At 37.9% G+C, this 13946-nt stretch overlaps 2 protein-coding genes across 2 annotated transcripts; both read right to left on the reverse strand.

Annotated features, from left to right (window-relative positions):
• Positions 1-201: 201 nt before the first annotated feature.
• LOC131770417 (eukaryotic translation initiation factor 3 subunit A-like) lies at positions 202-4389 on the reverse strand. The gene is made up of 2 exons (XM_059086127.2): positions 1821-4389; positions 202-499 (listed from the first exon to the last, which is right to left on the reverse strand). Exon 1 carries the CDS (start codon positions 4229-4231, stop codon positions 1859-1861), a length of 2373 nt encoding a protein of 790 aa, XP_058942110.2. The 5' UTR covers positions 4232-4389; the 3' UTR covers positions 202-499; positions 1821-1858.
• Positions 4390-8346: 3957 nt separating this feature from the next.
• Positions 8347-13782, reverse strand: LOC131770406 (guanine nucleotide-exchange factor SEC12-like). The gene is given in 9 exon segments (XM_059086112.2): positions 8347-9325; positions 9921-10077; positions 10534-10606; positions 10811-10981; positions 11157-11278; positions 12043-12126; positions 12587-12771; positions 12774-12978; positions 13568-13782. Coding segments are annotated over 9 exon segments (1212 nt in total). The 5' UTR covers positions 13691-13782; the 3' UTR covers positions 8347-9233.
• Between the last annotated feature and the right edge of the window lie 164 nt (positions 13783-13946).

Genomic DNA, 13946 nt, shown 5'->3' on the forward strand with positions numbered 1-13946 from the left:
GGAGAATATGGATGCTGATTTAAGGGCGTAAAGGGTTAACTCATTCATTCAGTTAGTGAATCGCACAGTGAGTCCTTCAGTAAGTCCTTCAGTGAGTCACTTGAGTTTTGTGTCAGCGGTCTCTCAATTAAATAATTCACTTACTAACATGACCCGTTCATTTATTCGCTTTCACTAAAGCAATGAAAGAACTGGACGAGGTTATGACTACACTTGATTACTATAACTTTATTTTATCCTTTTACCTCAATACATCCATTCCTAACCAATTAAAAATATTCACTGTCTTCTTGTTTGTGAAGTACGTTGAGGTAAAGAAACTTAACTTTAACAGCAAATGATGGGCTAAAGTATATCTACTTTTTCATCTTAAATGCATTTTTTTCTTACTTTTTCGTATCGTTAGATTATGTTTTAATATTCAATGAGGCTCCAACTTTAAATCTTGTGATTGTTCGCTCCCAGTCAGTGCACATCATTGGGGTCAAAGAAGGCCAATCTTGAATGGAAACAATGTCAAGAAAAAACGGTTTAGACAACAAGAATTACGTTAATGTGGTTTAGGAAATTTATAAAAGAATAAAACCTCAAACGGCTGACTTCAAACGTCTGAACTGAGAGAAATTAGTTAATGTTAGCTTTGACGTTTGAATCTGTTGAGTTCGTCCAATTGATTTGAATCGACATCGACTGTTTGCTTTGGACGGATAGAGCGTGTGACTGAAGATCGATTGTAAGACAAACCACGATCTTTTCCATAAACCAAACTTAATAAATAAGTAGTAAATTACTTAATTTGAAATCCAGCAGATCGAAGGGTTTTTTTCGGGTGCTCTGAATTTGGTTCGACGAATCATGTTTGACGTTTGATCCAACGGTCGAACTTTACCCTTTTTCGGTCGAGCAAATTTGCAATTTTGTACGTCTCATGTAAAGTTCTATGTTTAAACTTGACTTAAATATATGCTAGATTTTTATTACCAGAAAAGCTACTGACCTTATCATCAAGATTATGACCCGCCATTGCATGCATTTTTTTGTGGCCAAAACTTGGCGACTTGTTTCTTCTGCTGGCTGTTTTTTGTTTGTTTGTTTGTTTGTTTTTGGTTAACTTCTTAACAACTATTTGGTATTTGTCTGATGAATACCTATTTGCAATAACGTTGTCATAGCAAAAAAACCCAAAACAAATAAAAATGGGAAAAAGCCATATAGGAATTTATTAGCGTATAAAATTAACCTCTGTCCATATTCACGGCAGCCAAACAATTTTCACATAATTTTCACTTATTAATTCTTTTAAACATTTTTGAGAGCTAGTATCACATGTCGTTAGAAGAAAAATATACTGATATGTTCATATACTAATGCTGTAGGCTTGTGCTATATTCTAATAAATTTCAATTTAGCTTTTCCTTTCTTTTGTTTTCTTCATTTTTTTATGGCAAAGCTGTTACAATTAGGTATGAATGGAGAAGCAATAATTTCAAGGTGTCCATTTATGAGGGTCTCAAAGGGGTTGACCGTTAGCCGTAAAACGGCCAAAATTTTAGCCGTCAGGCGTAAAATTGACAAATTTTAATCACGGTTAGTCGTAAAAAAAAATTGACCGTGAAAATGTTTTCATTTTAATCACAATAGAAGGTTAACAACCGTTAGGGATAAAATGGCCAAAATTTTAGCCGTTAACTATAGAAGCCATTACCCATTGAGGCCTTTATATACACGAACTTTCTGCCTCGTGAAATTACTTTGGGTTATACATGGGTACGGGCTCATGCTTTTTTTAAGGTGCATCAATTTATTTTAGTGGCATCTACCTTATTTCTGAGCAAAACCATCAGTTGCGACTTTGCGCTCAGCTCGAATTTGTTAGCTTCTTATCGACCTTCTCTACATCAACGTTTACTTCCTTGGAGTCCCTCTCCTGTCTTTCTTTAACGACTGTTTGCTCTTTCCCTGCAGTGGTTGCCTCTCGCTTTACAGCTGTGCTGCTCTCAGCAGTGCTTCGCCCTCCACGAGGTCCAGATGCGTCAGCAGTGTTTTTGCCAACGCTTCTCCCTCCCCGTGGCCCATCATTAGTTTCTCCAGAACTGGCGGCCCACATTGATCCTTCTGATAAGATGCCTCTTCCACCGCGAGGGCCTGCCATGGCACTTCTGCCTCCGCGAGGCCCATTTTCAAGGTCACGTCCTCCACGTGGACCGTTTGAACTCTCCGCAACAGTGGTACTACGTCCTCCTCGAGGTCCAGATATGTCCCTCCCGTTACGTGGCCCACTGTAAAGGTACTGTCCGCCACGGGGTCCATATTCCACTTCTCGCCCTCCTCGGGGTCCTGTCTCGAATTCCACACTCCTACCCCCTCGTGGCCCCGTCTCAAAATAAACAGCCCGTCCACCTCGTGGACCAAAATCATAGAATCCTTCCTCTTCTGAATATTCTAGGTCACGACCTCCCCTGGGGCCGAAGTCAATTCCTCCAGTGGCTCTCCCTCCTCTAGGCCCGTTGACGTCTACATACTCTAGGTCTCTACCTCCACGGGGACCGTATTCAAAGTCAATGTCCCTTCCACCACGTGGACCCTCGGATTCTACGAATCTTCTATCCCGTGGTTCGTACGCTAAGGATCTCCCCCCTCTTGGACCAAAAACGACATCGTATAAAAGTGAACGACCTCCACGTGGGCCAAAATCTACCGAACGACCACCACGAGGACCATATTCTACAGCCCTTCCTCCCCGGGGACCGTATTCGACTGTCCTACCTCCCCTGGGACCGTAATCTACAGCCCTACCTCCTCGAGGACCAAAATCTATGGCTCTTCCACCTCTGGGTCCGTAATAAATTTCTCTCCCACCACGAGGTCCATAATCTATATCCCTTCCTCCTCTGGGTCCGTAGTAGACTTCTCTACCACCTCGAGGTCCATACTCAATAGCTCTTCCCCCCCTGGGTCCATAGTCGATTGCTCTTCCACCTCTTGGTCCATAGTCAACCGATCTACCACCCCTTGGGCCGTATTCTATCGCTCTGCCACCCCGAGGTCCATATTCAATAGCTCTTCCACCCCTGGGTCCGTAGTCGATCGCTCTACCACCTCTTGGTCCATAATCAACTGATCTACCACCCCTTGGGCCGTATTCTATCGCTCTTCCACCACGAGGGCCATAAAATACAGATCTTCCTCCCCGAGGACCGTATTCAATAGCCCTCCCTCCCCTGGGGCCACTATCAATAGCTCTTCCACCCCGTGGGCCGGACTCTACTGATCTACCTCCCCTCGGGCCATCATTTTCAACTGACCTGACTCTTTCCTCCCTGGGGCCTTTCTCTCCCACATCTCTACCACCCCTCTGGTCATTGGTTGCAGACTGGGTATCTCGTCCTCCACGGGGTCCGTTAGCCTCATCCGCTTTGCTTTTTGTGTCTGAAACTGCTCGTCCGCCTCGTGGCCCTGTTTCTGCAGTTGACGATGCGTCCAATTTCTGACTTGATTTATCAACGCTTCTTCCACCCCTTGGTCCACTGGCATCTGTACTTCTTCCTCCACGGGGCCCGACGTTTGTATTTGACAAATAAGAGGAATCTTCTACACTCCTTCCCCCTCGGGGTCCAATGTCGCTTTCCACTGATCTTCCCCCACGGGGTCCAATATTACTTTCCACAGACCTACCCCCACGAGGTCCAATATTACTTTCCACAGATCTACCCCCACGGGGTCCACTGTCGTTCTCAACCGATCTCCCTCCACGAGGCCCAGCTCCAGTTGCTACAGATCTTCCTCCTCGGGGTCCATGGTAGACACTCCTCCCCCCTCGTGGACCATAGTATGCACTTCTTTTCCCTCGAGAGTACAGTGAACGTTTATAATCTCCGTCTACGTTCTGATAGTATTCCTCAGGCGGCTCAAAGGGGCCATACCATTCTTCATAAGTGGGATAGTTCAATTCGTATTCCCTTCCTTCAAAGTCCCTCGGGTAAACTGAACCGTAGTATAAGTATTCGCCCTTGTTCTCAGAATTGTTGTTTTGATTTTCTTCCTTTTCAGCCGACCTGGAACTCCTGTCCTCTTCTTCAATACTGTAGGAGTTTTTTACCGAACCAACATTGTTGTAAAAGACTTCGTCTCTTTTCGCAACGGTTTTCTTCTGTTGAGTCGTTTGTTCTTCGGCAAACACTCTGGTCAGACTGAGAATGCAAAAAAAGAGCGCTAATGCTCCGTTCTTCATGTTACTTGACAACGGCGAAATTATTTGTAATCCAGCAGATAACTCTCCCGAACAATTACTTCAAAGAAGTTTAAACAAGTATGATAAACCAAGAAAGTTTTTAGCGCTTAATTTGGAGGTCAAAGCGCCAGAACTTTTAAGCAAGCAACATTTCACCTCTGTGTCCTTATATCATCGTTTTCACTGCGTCAATAATTGATGATGTCTTGAGCCAATTTCATCTCGCGCAATATGACATGTGCGTAACAGAGTTTCTTACGCTAGTGTAAAAACCACAACGATACACCGCCGCTTGATAACAGAGCTGACAAAAACAAACTATGCGTATTCCCTCATACTCCAAACTCAGTACAAACACAATCCTTTCCTTAATCCTAATTAAGTACGGATATCTTAGTAGCAAAAATACGAGATTCCTTCAAAGAGCGATGGCCACGCTTTGTTCTACCACGCATTCCGTGGGAGATTTTGCCAGATGGGCAAAGATTTTCGGTGGTTTTGGATGTGATGGTGGACTGAAAAAAGCTATCGCAATCGATAAGAAAACTCATTCTTTTTTATTCTTAATTGGAAAGATCTTTTCTGTTCCTTGTAGAAACCATTAATCTGTAATCAGGGAAAATTGAAAATCGTGAATAAAATGCTGTTTGTTTGACTGTCTGTTTTTTTTTTATTTGGATGTTTCTTCTCTCTTTTTTTCGGTAAGAAGGGTAAATAAGTTTAATGGCCAACCGCCTGTCTGAAGATAGTCTAAACTCAATTCGTGGTTCATTTATTGCTACTTTTTTGCTCAGTTTTCTTTAACTCCTTTAGTGATCAATCGAATTCTAAAGAAGTCTGAGAATTACAAAGAGCAGAAACAAAAGATTGAAAATTATCGCGTGATGGTTTTATTTTATACAATATTTACGAAATTTGGTAGAAACATGATGTTTTACATACGGATATATAAACAATTTAACTTTTATTATGAACATGGGGGAAATAGAACGATTGACATTTGGACAAATTTCTGTCACTCAAAGAATAATGTAAGAAAACGTATAAGGATTATTGAAGTTAAGTATTTGCGCTTTGTGTAAGCTTCAGACGCGACATTAATCGTCGTCATTGTTTTAGTGAGCAACTGGTCCCCAATGTTGCTTGTGAATTTGAGTTTTATTTCCCTCCATAGTATTTACTTCAGAAAGTTAGCAAAGGCGTCCAAAAAACGCCCACTGTTTTATAAGGGGAATGTTTTAATCGGTGTAATTATAGTTTAGAGTTTGCCACCAAAATAATGATATGCACAGTAAGTTTTGAAAGAAATATTTGCAATTTTGAAGCCAGCTTTTGTCTTGTTGCTTATAACTCGAAAGACTACGATGTAAACTTTTTCAATTTCTAGCATTTATTGGGTTGAATTCCTAGGTTTTCCTCACGGAACTCATACGCACTTTTTTTCGATCGATTTGCTTTGCAGTTATTGGTCTTATTTACGTTGATACATTTCCGACCACTAGTATTTTTGTCCGTATTTCTCCGACTAAGGACTTCTCTTCATTACACATTTTTCTTAGAGCGTGACAACTCAGATTGCCTTGTCCATTACTATTCCAGAAAGAAGGCGCGCAAATGGAGTTTAAAAAAATTAAATTAAGGGGCTATCTGGGTTTCTTTATTACTCCGGTTTGCAGTTATCGTTCCAATGCGGTGAACTTTTGCAATTGTCAAAATTCCTTTTTCTTTTATTTTTTTTTGTTTTGTTTTTTGTTTTGGGGTCGGGGAGGGGTTGGGAAATGATTCAGGTAACATGGCTTAATAACTAATATCAATATACGGCAACGTCGTCACTTTAGACCCGACGCAAAGTTTTCCTGCGTTGGAGAAAATGACAATTTTCGTCATCAACGAAACAGTTGTTCTCTCGTGGTCTGATTGCACCTGGACTTTTCCTAATAACATCTGTGATTGAACAACCACAAAACTGTGGCTTCAACCGAGGAGGGGATTTTCCCACTAGATCTTACAGATGCTAAAATTAGATATCGCGGTTCTGAAATTCATAAACCAAAAAAATATATAACTTATTCAAGACGTAAGTAGCAGTAAGAATACGCAAGAAGTTGGTGTTTTTATTGAATAGTTATCGTGGCCGCAACTATTTGACGTATTTCGCACGGTGTTCGAAGTATGTGAACGACTTAATTCGGGACGGGCCAAAAAAGACTACAAATAGACTAGAAGAGAAATTAAAAAGTTGATGTCAGCATAGAAAATGACAGAGTTGTTTTGAATTGACCTACTTCTCTTGTAGTAGACAAGTTTACAAGCGAGTTTCAATATTAACTCTTATCCTGTGTTACAAGTGATGGTCGGTTAATTTGAATGTTGCGACGTAATTGTGAAAACTTGGTAGAGATCAACTGAAATTCCTGTTTTAGTCAGTGGAAAAATCACAGAAATAATAGGAACTGGTGGGTTGGCAGAAGAGACTTGTTAAATCACCTAGTAGTTTCTTTCAAAGGTGAGAATCTCAAGACTTAAAAACTTTGAATGAACTTTAAATAGTTGAACTACAGAAAAATTACATCACTGATGCAGACTCACGTAGATGTTTCTATAGTGAGTTTCAGAAAGGCAGTTTCATCGACGTTCAAGCTCAAAGGAAACAACGTTCAGTCTTTTTCGGAACAATCTCTGACTGCAATGTAATATATGGCACTGATTTCTTCAATAATAATGGAAATTGGAGGTGTTATCTTAAGTGTTTCAAAACAAGGAAATGATCAGGATAACCAAAGGGGGAACGTTGGCAAATCTCCATATCATTGACAATTAAAATCAACTTATATAGTTTATGTTTTCGCTCAATTAAAATTAAAACTCAATTTAATTTTCTATACTGAGGGCAAAAATAAATTTGAACATGTCTGTATAATACGTGCACATCTGTCGACAAGAGAGTCACGAATACGTGGTCATAAGGGTACTGTTATCGTATCTCGAAGGAAGTCTTGAGTATTTCATTACTTTATAATATGCAGGCCTCTTTAAGATTAATCCCCGCAGAATTTGCGATAAGTAGACATCATTTTAAGAACAAAGAAGAGAAAAAAAGGTTTTTGCAAAGCTGACGAGATAACAAACCATGATCTTGGTATTGAGACGGTTGAAATTTTTTCTGGATTTTAAACCAGTTCAATTTGTTTTACGTTGCCTCAGATTTCGGTAACAGATTAAAGGCATATGAAAAAATAAAAACTGCGTCCCTTATGAGATCCTTGCTGGTATCGACAGTAGGTGCTTTTTTTTACCAATCTGATTGCGCATTTGCCAATGATCGGAGAAGTTGGCATTCAGACCCAAAGCCACTGTTTCGTACGTCTGCTTTTCTCGTCTACGCCAAAATTTCTTACCTAGCAGTTCAATGTTTCCTGCGATCTGGAACATAAATTGCCAAGCTTTGTAAAGACAGTTATTGTAATAACCTTTGTACTTGGTAACCTGTTTCAAACATTCTGAGATATCGAAATGTATCTCCTTTGCATTTTACATTTCACGGACGTGAGATTTTCTTGGACGCTAAAGATTAGTCCACGTTTCGATAACTATTCCATTAATCTCATCTGCGCTGCTGAAATCTTCCAGTTGATGACAAGGATTTTCGATGAAATTGTAATATATGTTCTTGAAGATTTCAGCTGCGTTTAACGGTTATACAACATCGTTTCATCCCTAGAATACTAAACGAAAGCGTGTGATGTCACTTCAAATATAATGAAATGAACTTAATCCCGTAGCTTTTAAATGAAAGGCCTCACACCGGCTAATGCTCTCATAATATTCTAAGGACGAGAAAAATTTTCTTAATGGAGTTTCGAAAGTAATTCTGGGTTGTGCTGAATGGTTTTACTTCCCTTCGCTTTCTGATTGGTCCAGAAAACTCCACTCACCTGTAAACCAAGCAGACTTCAAAGTAAACCCAATCACAATTTGGTTACCCGCGTTTTCCCGCCCTTAATACATTGAGTTCTTATTGGCTCTCTACATTTTCTTCAGCTCTGATTGGCTGTTGCGATAACTTTAGTTTTGCTTAAACGAGATTCAATTCAAATGCTCTCTAATGACGTGCGTCACGCTAAAACAATTTTATTGTTCCTTTAGACGGAAATGGTAATATACTGAAGGACATTTTGTAAATTCTGAAAAGTTACATTATACAACCACCATTATGTATTATTTGGATATATACCTTTGAGTACGACTCTCGAAATAAAATGGTGAAAAGGCAATAATTTAAACAAGAATAATTTAAATTAAATACTAGGTTAAGTCTTTTCCTTTCCTTCAGCCATGAAGAAGAGTTTTATAGTATACACCAAAGTCAAATATAAATTAACCCTCATAAAGTAAAGTTCTACAAATGACGCACATGACCTTTAAAATACTTCCATTTCATATTCACTGCACAAATTAAAATTGGTTGATTGACAGTTTACTAATTAAATAATAATTTCAGTGGGTACTCTTAGTATTTAATCTTCATGCATGTAATCAAACTCCAACCTAAGTTCTTCCAACTAAAGTACATCTTCTCCAAAACTAACTTTTCTTTCACAGACTCAACTCACTGGAGGAAGATCATACTTTAAAACACATGCACCGAAATACTCCAAGCCATTTTCAAGCCTTTCCATATAGAAACAGCAAGATACCAGGTTTTTAGTTGGGTTTGTTAAATCATGCTGGTTTGGTTCATGGAAGCCTCTCAACAGATGCAGAGGATCACTGCATGCATTTAAGTCCTCATGAAGAGGCACCCCGAATGCAAGAAAAAACAGGCAAAAACAATAGCAATTGAAATTATTATCATAAGAAATATTTACAACTCATTGTGGAATTCAAAGCTAAAGTATCTACTTGTCATAAATTCAAAAATCATATTCCTTCCAAAGAATACATCAGATAATAATATTTCAGTAACATTCTATAATATTCGTTAAATTACAAAAACAATTCACTATAAATCAATGCCTGCATAAGCTAGAACCACAAGGGTTAAGTAAAGTAAAACTAAAAATCCTACAAGAATCCACCAGTAACTATATTCGCCTGAAAAAGAAATGAAGATCAAACTGTTATGTTTTTCTCGACATGGACTAAGGAAATGTGGTTGCTTAACTCAGTTTTTCCCTATAATATCCGTGCTCCTTTTAAGGGATATAAATGCTGATCTGGTTGAAGTAATTAAAGTAATACATTTTGTTGTTGTTGTTGTAGTTGGTTTTTATGCATACTGTAAGAACACTTTTTCTGGTGGCCTTCCCTGAATAGCCATTGTCTTAATAATTATACCTTTGGCCTAGAAAGTCACAGACCCTTGTAACAAGTAACAAAACTGCAACTACATGCAGTATCTTAGTTTCAGATACAGTGCAAAAAATATCTTAACAACCACCAATTGACCAAGCTAATGGGCTAGAGTTAGGATCAGCATTTGAGGAAATAACAGGATGTTCTTTTTTTCATTCTATTTATCATCATCATTTTTTAAATCTTACGTTTTAACTTGGTGGTATGTCTCAGTCTTTATGACATTATGGCATCAGTTTGTCTAACTGTTATATTAAATTCTATTTTGAGGTTCAGTGAATTGGATTTAATCTGAGGCAATTAGATTGTAATAGTAAAAACAATTTATTTCTACCTCTTCTTTTAAGGGTAGTAACTTTACAAGCATTGTCAGCAGATATACTAAGCAATGCAAACTCGTTGCGCAGGTGATCATTGATGAGTGGAGAACTGGGAAGGAATGTTAGTCCTGTGACGAAGATGTTGTGAACACCCTTAAGAGTAGTCAAGGGCTGCAGACAGAAAGAATATAATTGTTTCTAAGAAAATAATGACAAACACTTTCATCATGGAACCTCTACAATTGACTGAAGGAAATTTACATAAGCATATGATACATGAAATCCATCACTACACTATACAATGAAATAACCAAAACTAATGAGGTCTTAAAGTGCGGAGGCAGGACATTGTCCTTCCACATGTATATCAATGACTGATGGTTTTTAGACATCCACATCAGATTCAACCTTCCTACCCTTTATCATTGTTGTCCCAAGAAACATCCTGTAAGGCAATCATTCTGGCTAAAGATTAACCCAAAACATTTAATACCTAAATATTGTGGCTGGAAAGGAATCAAAATGAAGCTATTGTCTGAAAGAATTTTTCCATTTCTCAGTGCATAAGTCTTGTACTTCAAGTTAAACAAAACCTAATTCATTAATTAAAATTCACATGATACTTACAGCCAGATTCCATGCAATGTAAACTGAGATATCACCTTCTGCTGTTCCAACTCCAACAAATATCCCATTTCCACTGAGGAAAAAGTCAAACCAATATATGAATGAAATTAAAGGCCAATTGTAGCTAAATTGCTCCCTCTAAGGATGGAAAAACACCACCATAAAATACACTGTAGCTGTCAAATGGCATATACATGTACAACTTTTTAAATAAAAACAAATTCGCAGGTTACATACATGTATAGGGGTGGGAAGATTGGACCTTTGGCAACTGTACCTGATAGCCATTTGTGTGAGAGGTTCAATACCAGCAGCCTGACTCAGTTGTGGCAGCCATTTTGTGCAGTCCCACTTGACTAAGTATGAAGGTGTTGGAGCCTTTCTACTGAACTTGGATGGCACATTTATTGTAAACAGACTCACTTCCTTTCTTTCATTGCTAGAAAACCTGCCAAAAAAGGATAAAAGAATTTAGATATTTAAATCAATTGTCATTACCATGGGTGCTTTTATTTCCTAAATGAAAAACATTGTTCTTGTTCTCTCAATTCCAATTTTACTTCTTAAAAAAATGGACAATTTTCAAGAAATGATTTCAAAAAAGAAGATTAAACTTTTCATACCTGCATGCCCTGATTCTAAAGAAGTTATCTTCATTATTAACAGAAAAATACAACTGGAATTGTTTTTTGCCTTCTTCCAGCCTCCACACATAAGCTGTTGTGTCTCTTGAGCATGTTACAAACTGTGAATATAGACAATAAAATTTAAAAAAAACTTAAACAAATATCTTAATAGAGCTTACAATTACATGCACATTACCAGGCAAGAATACTAATTTTCATCTTCAGGTGACGTTGCACATAAAGAATCATATTAGTGAGAGATAAATCCGTACCATTAAGACAAAAAATATGTAATATAGATCAACATAAGGCCATGAAAAGTTTTTATTCTATTTTCCAGAAGGTAATTGTCCAACCAAGAGATACCAATTTTGCCATTTGCATGTGGTTTGAGGTCCTGGTGAAACACTGGAATGAGGCATTATCCACGAGTTTCATTCTTCTTCAAACTCTTGACTTTAATAAAGCATCAAACTCTAATGAACTCATTTCTTGATTTGAATATCAATGACACATTCTTCATGACAAGGTGTGAAAAATTCCTGAACATTTCCATTTTCTTTATTCCTGAGGTGCTCTTGAGGAGCTCTTTCAAAAAACTTGTGCCACATGTTTCATCAGGATTCCCAAACACTTGAAAAACAATAAAAGCACTTTGCCCCCAGCATAGTGCTTTCATCTGTTTCCCAGTAAAAACTCTAATGAAACACTAACACTCACTTTCTTAAAGTAATATAGGATCATGTCAAAGGTGACCTTTTATATTTTAAGACTATCTTTGATTAGTATTTTATTTTTAAAGTTTGACTAACTGAATTTTCCTTGCAGGCTAAATGAACAATGTGTTGGGGATTATTGAGTTTATCATAGTGCATGCTCATACCTGACGTGAATTAGGATGTACATCTAAATCATCAACATCTGTTGTGTGAGCTTTTATATCATGGATACTTTCCAAGGAGGGATACTAAAGCAAAATGAGCAAAGAGATAAAATAACACCAAAAAAAAATGCAAAAAACATTACACTGAAAAAACAGGGTTTTTTTTTCTACAGTGTAGTGGCCTATATCAGTTTACATATAGATACCGCAGATACAAATGTCAGGGTGTAAACTAATTTCTCCTTACAATATCACCCCTGAATCACACATTAAGGTCATGAGAGTAAAGGAAATGATCACCAAGTACAGAAACTCTTCCTTGTTAAACAAATTCTCCTTGTCAGCACCTTAGGACATGTATAGAGAACAGTATAGAGAATATGCCTCCTGATGTTTACGTGTAAAGGATTGAATTTGTCAAATCTGAAGAACCAAACAAAACTGACACCAAACAAAGAAAACTCCTCAACCACAAATTAAATTAAAATTACAACAATTCAGGAGAATCATAAGCTCAAAATAACATTTGGAAATTCCCTTTTACCTTCAGAACCCTAACATGCCCATCAGATCCTCCAGTAATAATGTGCTGTCCGTCTGCTGTGAATCGCACAACTTTCTGAAAACCTACATCATCATCATCTTTTGAATCATTGTCCTCTGCTGAAACTGTCACTTTAGATTCTAATTCTTTGACAATAAATTCTTGTGTCTTTTCTTTGACAATAACTTTTTTTTTCCTTTCACTTTTTCAGTGTTCTTTACTTCCTCCTTAATATCAATCTCAAGTAACTGACATTTATTGTCCATTCCAACAGCTATGACATTTGATGTTGGATGAATCGCACAATTCATAATTGGCCTCCTCCCAGCTTCAAAGTTATGGACTAGTGTTGCTTTGAGTTCTTTACTGTTTTGGCCAAGCTTGTAAATATTCTAAAAAAAAGAGAGAGATTACCACGTTGTCAGGATAAAAATTCTGCTGTTGCCTAATCTGATCTCATTGAACATAAGTTCAATGTTGAAATAATACAAAGCACACAGTACTGTTTGGTACAAAATTCAGAGGTTCTTAGTTCAAGTACAATATACCAAGCTTGTAAATGGGCAGTTGAAGTTAGTTTGCCTCGTTAATTGCAAACTCGATTATAACTTAAACATAATTATATTATTTTGGAACTTTTGATACATACATTTTCCCTACAAAAAAGATACGATTTTCCCTCAATAGTTTACATCTACTATCATCCCACGTTGCCCTTGCTCACCGCAAAAATAAGACTCGACACCTGTAAAAGCTTGTAGTTAAAACTTTGATTTGAAGAGTACCACGATCATATGAACTGTACGTTCTTCTGAACAATGAGTCGAGGAGTAGAATCAATTTATCGAATGAAATGTAGACGAATCCATTTAAAAGAAGATTAAACACAGAAAAAAATAATAAACAGACACAGCAATACGACATGAACTATAAAATATTTGTAAAAATCAGTGTAAACAAGTAAAGAGCGAAAATACAAACCAAAGCATTTGGGACCCCGGTCTTCGCCGCCCCTCCACCACCGGCGATCAAAAAATGATCTTTGTCTAGGACGTTCACGGCATACAGTGGAAAATTCGTTGTCTCTAAAGTTGTGAAAGACATCTTCCTAAGAATTTACTAACGCTGATTATTCTACAAGTCAAAAGTTAAAAGATTCTGTCACAAAGGTATTCATTTAGTCAAAGTATTCGACGTGGCTCGCGCGGTTACATTGCTTATGGTTATAACCGCTGATTGGTGTTTCCTTTGTTCGCGGGAACGTTTCAGACAAAGGATATATGAAAGAGCGCATGCCCCTGACTTTTATCTTTTTTATCTGTTGTTGCGAGAGAGCATCCGCGCGAGTTTTCTGGAAGAA

The sequence above is a fragment of the Pocillopora verrucosa genome, chromosome 2 (genome assembly GCF_036669915.1).
Source record: "Pocillopora verrucosa isolate sample1 chromosome 2, ASM3666991v2, whole genome shotgun sequence".
Classification (NCBI taxonomy): Eukaryota; Metazoa; Cnidaria; class Anthozoa; order Scleractinia; family Pocilloporidae; genus Pocillopora; species Pocillopora verrucosa.